Source organism: Oncorhynchus clarkii, chromosome 31, assembly GCF_045791955.1.
Source record: "Oncorhynchus clarkii lewisi isolate Uvic-CL-2024 chromosome 31, UVic_Ocla_1.0, whole genome shotgun sequence".
Taxonomy (NCBI): Eukaryota; Metazoa; Chordata; class Actinopteri; order Salmoniformes; family Salmonidae; genus Oncorhynchus; species Oncorhynchus clarkii.
The window spans coordinates 25,562,808-25,571,788 of NC_092177.1; the positions used below are offsets into that span (position 1 = coordinate 25,562,808).

The following is an 8,981-nucleotide window of genomic DNA, read 5'->3' on the forward strand; positions in this document are numbered from 1 at the left end:
GCCCAGGGCTGCAGGTTCCTCCTACTACCTCTCCTCGGCCCAGGGCTGCAGGTTCCTCCTATTCCTTCTCCTCGGCCCAGGGCTGCAGGTTCCTCCTACTACCTCTCCTCGGCCCAGGGCTGCAGGTTCCTCCTACTACCTCTCCTCGGCCCAGGGCTGCAGGTTCCTCCTACTCCCTCTCCTCGGCCCAGGGCTGCAGGTTCCTCCTACTCCCTCTCCTCGGCCCAGGGCTGCAGGTTCCTCCTACTCCCTCTCCTCGGCCCAGGGCTGGAGGTTCTGCAGGGCATACAAGGAGGAGTTATGTGAGCACAGCGGGTCGAAGCCTGCTGATTCGTTAAAGGACTTGTGGAGGGCGTCGGCCTGCAGCTGTAGGATCAGCCGATTGGCCTGTTGACGCTCAGCCTCCCGCTCCTCTGCTGTCTGTCTCCTAAAACAGAGAAAGAGAGAGATTAGGCCTACTTGCTTACAATGTAATTATGAACATAGAATATTTCTAATATGTTGAAATTCACCAATGGTCAAACTTATGTAGCCTAGTGGACGTTTATATACCATCTCAACTTTCCTTAGGCATCTAGGCCTACAGCTTCATTTTTCTGAAGGCACTGTATAATTGCAGATGACTTGATAAACTTTAGGTCTAGCCCAAACAGACTTGGTGTGAGGACTGACGCTGGAGACAAGAAGCAAGTACAGGGAGTGAACATTTAATGGACAACAGACATCAAACAAAACAAGAACAGATCCTGGACGGGGCAATGAAATGATTTGACGGCAATAATGCTGACACGGGGAACCAACTGAGGAACAGACAGATATAGAGGGGGCATCAATAAACATGAAGGAGTCCAGGTGAGTCCAATTAGAGCAGATGCACGTAATGATGGTGACAGGTGTGCGTAATGAAGGGCAGCCTGGCTCTCTCAAGCTCAGAGAGGGGAGAATGCGGGAGAAGGGGGAGAAGGCGTGACAGCACCCCCCCCCCACCCACCCACCCACCTGGGCGAGCCTGACAGGCCGGGCCGAGGCTTAGGAGTGGGAGCCCGACGAGCCGGCTGAGGCGTGGGAGTCTAACGACCCGGATGAGGCGTGGGAGCCTGGTGGGCCAGCGGAGGCATGACGTGGGATGGGAGCCTGCCGAGCCAACCTCTCGAGCCCGACGAGCCAGCTGAGGCACCCCTGGTTCCATCAGCATTGGCACCCGGATCTGACGTCACCACCAAAAACCAAAAACAAGAACTCCCTCAAATATTGGTGTCAGCATTCTGTAAGGGCCGACGCTGGAGACGAGACGCAAGTACAGGGAGTGAACATTTAATGGAAAACGACATCAAACAAAGCAAGAACAGCGCCTGGACAGTGGAATAAAACGACATGACGACAATAATGCTGACAAGGGGAAATAACTGAGGAAAAGACAGATATAGAGGGGCAATCAACAAAGTGAAGGAGTCCAGGTGAGTCTAATGAGTGCAGATGCGAGTAATGATGGTGACAGGTGTGCGTAATGAAGGGCAGCCTGGCGCCCTCGAGCACCAGAGAGGGGAAGCGGGAGCAGGTGTGACACTTGGGCTGATTTTACCATCCTGTTTACTCCTGACTTATTCTGGTAGGCCTACAGGATAGTCCAATCATTTTTTTGGCAGAGGAATTAGGGATCTACCAGCTAGCTGTTCAGTTCGATTGAACGTTCGCTATGTTGCATAATGGTTTGAAATGAACGACATGTTTCACCAAAACTTTCTTCAGCATTCATGAGCAGACTTTGAGGTACATTTGCTCCATTTGGCGGGTGTGGCATGGTGTGACATATTTAAAGAGCAGTGGCCATGCTGACAGCTTGCCTGGCTACCCTGGCTCCTTAATACAGCCAAATTCTACACCCACGGACCTTTGTTTTCTTACCTGCAATGAGTCTGGATAAAAACATTTACCCCTGAACTTATTTAGGCTTGTCATAAAACATGGGTTGAATACTTATTGACTCAAGACCTTTAGTTTAAAATCATCAGCAATTATACAGTGCCTTCAAAAAGTATTCACACCCCTTGACTTTTTCCACATTTCGTTGTGTTACAGTCTGAAATTAAAATGGATAAAATTGAGATTTTTGTTTGTCACTGGCCTACACACAATACCCCAGAATGTCAACGTGAAATTACGTTTTTTTACATTTTTACAAATGTATAAAAAATGAAAATCTGATATGTCTTGAGTCAATAAATATTCAACCACTTTGTTATGGCAAGCCTAAATAAGTTCAGGAGCAAACATTTGCTTAACAAGTCACATAATAAGTTGCATGGAATAGTGTTTAACATGATTTTTCAATGACTACATCATCTGTGTACCCCACACATACAGTACAAGCAGCTGTAAGGTCCCTCAGTCAAGCAGAACGACTCACAGCTGTAATCACTGCCAAAGGTGATTCTAACATGGGGGTTGAATACTTATCTAATCAAGATATGTTAATCTTTTATTTTCATACTTTTTTGGCAAATGTTTCTTCCACTTTCACATGACAGAGTATTTTGTGTAGATCATTGATTTTTTTTTAAAACAATTAAATCAATTTTAACCCCACTTTGTGAATAATTTCTGAAGGCACTGCAAAAATCCCCCAAAATCCCGTGTCGCACCTTTCACACTACCAGAAAATAATTAGTCTCAACAGTCTCAATTCAGGCCTATAGTTTAAAACTAACCTTGTCCCCAGACTAATTGGGCATGAGCAGAAGTGTCTTTCTGGTGACTGGTGAACGAGATTTAGATTTAAAGTAACAGTGTTTCCAGATTTCCATGAAATAGTATCTATAATTAATTACAATGTGACTGAAATTGTTTTCCTCCCAAACATGTTTCATTACGTATTTGTTAAAGGCAGTGGTTGAAAAAGTGCCTAATTGTCATACTTGAGTAAAAGTAAACATGCATTAATAGAAAATGACTCAAGTAAAAATTAAAGTCACAGTGTAAATTCCTACTTGAGTAAATGTCTAAAGAGTATTTGGGTTTAAATATACTTAGGTAAAAGTATAAATAATTTCAAATTCTTTATATTAAGCAAAACAGACGGCACCCTTTTTCATTTTTTTTCATTACGGATAGCCAGGGGCACGCAGCAACCATCAGACATCATTTTCAAACGAAGCATGTGAGTCCGCCAGAAGCATGTGTTTAGTGAGTCCGCCAGAAGCATGTGTTTAGTGAGTCCGCCAGATCAGAGGCAGTAGGGATGACCAGGGATGTTCTCTTGATAAGTGTGAATTAGACAATTGTCTTCTCCTGCTAAGCATTCAAAATGTAACGAGTACTTTTGAGTGAAGAGGGAAAATGTATGGAGTAAAAAGTACATAATATTCTTTAGCAATGCAGTGAAGTAAAAGTATGAAGTTGTCAAAAATATAAATAGTAAAGTAATGTACAGATACCCCCCAAAATTACTTAATTAGTACTTTGAAGTATTTTGAACTACACTACCGTTCAAAAGATTGGGGTCACTTAGAAATGTCCTTGTTTTTGAACGAAAAGGTCATTTTTGTTCCATTAAAATAACAAAATTGATCAGAAATACAGTGTAGATATTGTTAATGTTGTAAAAGACTGTTGTAGCTGGAAACGGCAGATTTTTAATGGATTATCTGCATAGGCGTACAAAGGCCCATTATCAGAAACCATCACTCCTGTGTTCCAATGGCACGTTGTGTTAGCTAATCCAAGTTTATAATTTTAAAAGGCTAATTGATCATTAGAAAATGCTTTTGCAATTATGTTAGCACAGCTGAAAATTGTTGCCCTGATTAAAGAAGCAATCAAACTGCTCACATAATTGCAAACGTGTTTTATAATGATCAATTAGCCTAAAAAATTATAAACTTGGATTAGCTAACACAATTGGAACACAGGAGTGATGGTTGCTGATAATGGTTCTCTGCATGCCTATGTAAATTATAATTTAGATATTTCTAATTGATCAATTAGATATTCCATAAAAAAATCTTCCATTTCCAGCTACAATAGTCATTTACAACATTAACCATGTCTACACTGTATTTCTGATCAATTTGATGTTATTTTAATGGACAGAAAAATGTGATTTTTTTCTCAAAAACAAGGACATTTCTAAGTGACCCCAAACTTTGAAACGGTAGTGTAAGTACTTTACATCACTGGTTAAATGTGCTACAGACAGGATTTTCTTTTACATTTTTGCATTGTATACTGAACAACAATATAAACACAATCATTTCAAATCATTTACAGAGTTACAGTTCATAGAAGGAAATCAGTCCATTTAAATAAATGCATTAGGCCCTAATCTATGGATTTCACATGACTGGGAATATAGATATGCATCTGTTGGTCACAGATACCTTTAAAAAAAGTAGTGGCGTGAATCAGAAAACCAGTCAGTATCTGGTGTAACCACCGTTTGGCTCATGCAGCTCGACACATCTCCTTCACATAAAGTTGATCAGGCTGTTGATTGTGGACTGTGTAATCTTGTCCCACTCCTCTATTCATTGCCTGTGCAAAGTTGCTGGATATTGGCGGGAACTGGAACAAGCTGTCGTACACGTGGATCCAGAGCCTCCCAAACATGCTCAATGGGTGACATGTCTGGTGAGTGTGCAGGCCTTTGAAAAACTGTGACATTTTCATCTTCCAGGAATTGCGTACAGATCCTTGCAACATGATGTCCTGCTGAAACATGAGGTGATGGCGGCGGGTGAACGGCACGACAACGGGCCTCAGGATCTCGTCACGGTTTCTCTGCATTAAAATGACCTTTAATAAAATGCAATTGTGTTTGTTTTCCGTTGCTTATGCCTGCCCATACCATAACCCCACCACCACCATGGGGCACTCGGATGTCAATGTTGTGAATAACAAACTGCTCGCCCACACGACGCCATACACGCTGTCTGCCATCTGCCTGGTATAGTTGAAACCAGGAATCATCCATGAAGAGCACACTTCTCCAGCGTGCAAGTGGCCGTCAAAGGTGAGCATTTGCCCACTTAAGTCGGTTATGATGCCAAACTGCAGTCAGGTCAAGACCCTGGTGGGAACAACAAGCACGCAGATGAGCTTCCCTGAGACGATTTCTGAGTTTGTGCAGAAATTATTCGCTTGTGTAAACCCACAGTTTCATCAGCTGTCCAAGTGGCAGGTCTCAGACAATCTTGCAGGTGAAGTAGCCGGATGTAGAGGTCCTGGGCTGGTGTGCTTACATGTGATCTGTGGTTGTGAGGCCAGTTGGATGTACTGCCAAATTCTCTAAAATGACTTTGGAGGTGGCTTATGGTAGAGAAATGTATATTAAATTACCTGGCAACAGCTCTGGTGGACATTCCTGCAGTCAGCATGTCAATTGCACGCTCCCCCAAAACTTGTGTGATAATACTGCACATTTTAGTGGCCTTTTATTGTCCCCCAGCACAAGGTGCACCTGTGTAATGACCATACTGTTTAATCAGCTTCTTGATATGCCACACCTGTCAGTTGGATGGATTATCTTGGCAAAGGAGAAATGCTCACTGACAGGGATGTAAACCCTTTGTGCACACAACTCTTGAAAGAAATAACCTTTTTGTGCACGAGGAGGATTTCTGGGATCTTTTATTTCAGTTCATGAAATAGGACCAACCCTTTACCTGTTGTGTTTATATTTTTGTTTAGTATAATTTCAGAAACTGTTCATGATAGATATGTTGCTATTAGCACTTTCATTTCACTATTACTGCAGATTTAATACGAACATTTCCTGAAATTACAATGCAAAAATCCAACAACCACAAAAATCCTATGTGTAGCACCTTTTAAAGGCAGTAGCTTTTCTGTGTTGAAATGATGTCGGCTTACTCCAACAACTGAATGGTGTGGGTATACCGAAACAACAGAATGGTGTGGGTATACCGAAACAACTGAATGGTGTGGGTATACCGAAACAACTGAATGGTGTGGGTATACCGAAACAACTGAATGGTGTGGGCATACCGAAACAACTGAATGGTGTGGGCGTACCCCAACAACAGAACGGTGTGGGCGTACCCCAACAACAGAACGGTGTGGGCATATACCATCGTCATGCGAGTAGACTGCTAATTGGCCAGCTCATTCTCCTTATGAGGAAGACATCATCCATTGAGATTTTCAATGGACATTTACTTTAAGGTATGACTAAACATGTAAACTGTAAAATTGATAAACTGACCTCCACTTGGTCCTGCGGTTCTGGAACCAGGTCTTGACCTGCGCGTCTGTCATCTTCAGGCTCTTGGCGAGGGTGGCCCGCTCCGCGCTCGCGAGGTACTTCTGCTGGTGGAAGCGCTTCTCCAACTCACAAATCTGCACACGGGAGAAGGATGTCCGAGGCTTTTTCCGTTTGGGCGGTGTGCGGTTCTGGTATGGGTGACCTATCCGCCGGGTCACCGTGAATGGCACGAGAGCTGAAGGAGGGAGCAGAACAGCAGACTGGAGGATGAGTTTACACGGTGGATGAGTGATGGGTGTTTTGTCCTCTGTGGTAGGAAAGACTCCAACTGTGTTGTTGTACAGTTCATAAATTCTGGGGTATAGGCTAATCCTCAGTAGAAAACGGTTATATTCATTATTAGCCTAGTTAGAAGAGAATTGTATTGGTTGATTTGGCGCCTGCATAAAACCGTGCGTTTCTGTTTGGGCCTACGTCGACTCATCCATCTGCAATTTGCAAATATTCATTTTTTAACCTGATTTTAATAGTTTATTCTCTAGGGATAAAGCCATCATTTCTGTCTGGATATTAAAGTTAGGCTTTCTCTTGCGTGAGCAAACAATGACATTAAATGGTAAACACAGGAAGTCGGTCATGTTGGGTTCGGCTCTGGGTGCCGAATCAGGCTATTACAAATGGAATAGCCCTGTATTTGAGATCAATAGCATTATTGCCTAACATTCACACTATGGCTTACTACTCTTCGCGAGAATGTTTTCATATGTCTTTATCAGATTGTATAAACTGTTGGGTGTTAAATAAAATCCTTAGATTTAAAAATCTATACATTTAGGCCAATAACAACAACGTGCATGAGATACATCTAAAAATAATAATTGATCACATGTCCTTGGCGCTAGAAGATCCTAAACTGGAAGTGAATACACACGGAGGCATAAAGCAATACAGTTTACGGCTATTCTGGGTGATTCTACAATGCGATTTGATTATTGTAGCAATTGTGTTTTTTGTCCACATTTTATTTGTATAGGCCTATTCAATATTTACACGTGGTTTCCGTTGCTATAAGTATTAATTGAAATAAGGAAATAGGCTGCAATTTCAGTAAAATTGCATAAGTGGGTGAAGCCTACGTTTTCTTACGTTTTAATGCGTAAAAGGTTGGAGATTGAATTAATGGTTATCAAAATGCTTTGTTATTTTATTGATCACATAATCTGTATTATTGTTGTTTTTATTGCCGTATCGTTATTATTTAGATTGTCACTTTTTTAAAGCTTATTACACGTTTATTGTAAGATAAGATGTTTTCAAGATGGTTTGAAAATTGCTATTACGGGAAACCGGGAACATTTTTTTTCGGAAAGTTACCTGATAACCTGTCCTTGGCGAACCTATAACCGACCAACGGGAAACACAGGCCTCCATACCCGGGCACAGCGCTCCCCACATGCGGCGGTCCCTCGACCGTCAACGGTCTGTGAGCGGGCACCCGGATCACTCCTCTGCTGCCCAGGCTGCGCTTCACTCCGTACAAACCATGATCCTCTAACTGTGGTACCATACCCGAGAGGGAGATGGACAGCGCGGTGTAGGACGCTGCGCTCCCCCCGGTCGGGCTCCCCAAAAGGTAACCGTCTCCAATGCTGGTCCGGCCGCTCTCTGAGTCAGCACCGCTACTAAGTATCTGGTCGATGCCGAAGCTGATGGGTTCGTGCTGGACCACTTTGAGAGGAGGGCTTGGGGCGCTGAGTGCGCGCTCCATCCCCACCGTTTACTCAGACCTTGGGATGGCTGGACAGGATGGAAATTAAATAACGAGGTTAAACAGCCAGTTTGTGCCAAAATGCAACTGCGGTTGGCTCCATTGTCATCCTCCGTTCAGAATCCGACCATTTGAAACTTCGGAAAGCACGCCAGTGAAAGTTTGATTTGCGTTTGGATAAGTCTGTGAAGCTCTCTTCCCTGCGTCAAAAAATGTTGGTCTTGCTGCCCACCCCCCATTCCTGTGTTTTTATTGGTTGGTGCTGTCAATCCCTTGAGGGCAGGATAATTTAACACCATAACCTCGACTGCTTTCCGACAGAGTTAATTTAGTGCAATATCAGAGCGTACATTTCTAAACCTTGTATTTGACCTGTTTGGACAATTCACTTGACCTAGTGTTTTATTTATGTAACCAGGCAAGTCAGTTAAGAACACATTCTTATTTACAGTTACGGCCTAGGACCAGTGGGTTATCAGCCTTACCATTTTGGGGATTCGAGCTAGCAACCTTTCGGTAACTGGCACAACACTCTAACCACTAGGCTACCTGCCGCCCCACAGGCTTTGAAAAAGTGCCCGGAGTCCCTGTTTTCTAACCTCCATTTTGTAGCCTTGTCATTGTCCGATCTCCATGAAAATACAGTAGGCTGTAATGAAATATATTAATTGAACAGAAATAACAGATACAAGTTGCAACGATGACATATTTCTTACTTCCCATTGCCTTTTCCTATTTCGACACAGTTTAGTCGTTGATCATCTCTAGCTCTGGTCTCCGTCTCTTCTCTGATATGTCCATCCCGCAATACGGGATGGTGCCTGCGCGTCTCTCACCAGACCTGTGGATTAGTGAAGGTGAATGCAGGCAGTTCAGTCGTCTTATTGATTTTCTACGAGGAACACGAGAGGACCTGTGTTAACACAAGAGTCTATTCGTCATGGATTGAAGTGGGCCTTGGTTAGGGCCATTGATTTGAGGTATAGAGGAAGC

At 43.2% G+C, this 8,981-nt stretch overlaps 1 protein-coding gene across 1 annotated transcript; it reads right to left on the reverse strand.

Moving 5' to 3' along the window:
• Positions 1-243: 243 nt before the first annotated feature.
• On the reverse strand, positions 244-7,988 carry LOC139391104 (T-cell leukemia homeobox protein 3-like). Its single transcript, XM_071138624.1, has 3 exons — positions 7,595-7,988; positions 6,221-6,455; positions 244-427 (listed from the first exon to the last, which is right to left on the reverse strand). Exons 1-3 carry the CDS (start codon positions 7,986-7,988, stop codon positions 244-246), a joined length of 813 nt encoding a protein of 270 aa, XP_070994725.1.
• Positions 7,989-8,981: the final 993 nt, after the last annotated feature.

What these genes read in the sequence shown, in the direction of transcription:
- LOC139391104 (XM_071138624.1), bottom strand. Translation starts at nt 7,988, where the DNA reads ATGGAGCGCGCACTCAGCGCCCCAAGCCCTCCTCTCAAAGTGGTCCAG. An exon ending in CGCCAAGGACAGGTTATCAG is followed by an intron (nt 6,456 to 7,594) that starts GTAACTTTCCGA and finishes TCCCTCCTTCAG; the next exon opens with CTCTCGTGCCATTCACGGTG. An exon ending in AACCGCAGGACCAAGTGGAG is followed by an intron (nt 428 to 6,220) that starts GTCAGTTTATCA and finishes TCTCTGTTTTAG; the next exon opens with GAGACAGACAGCAGAGGAGC.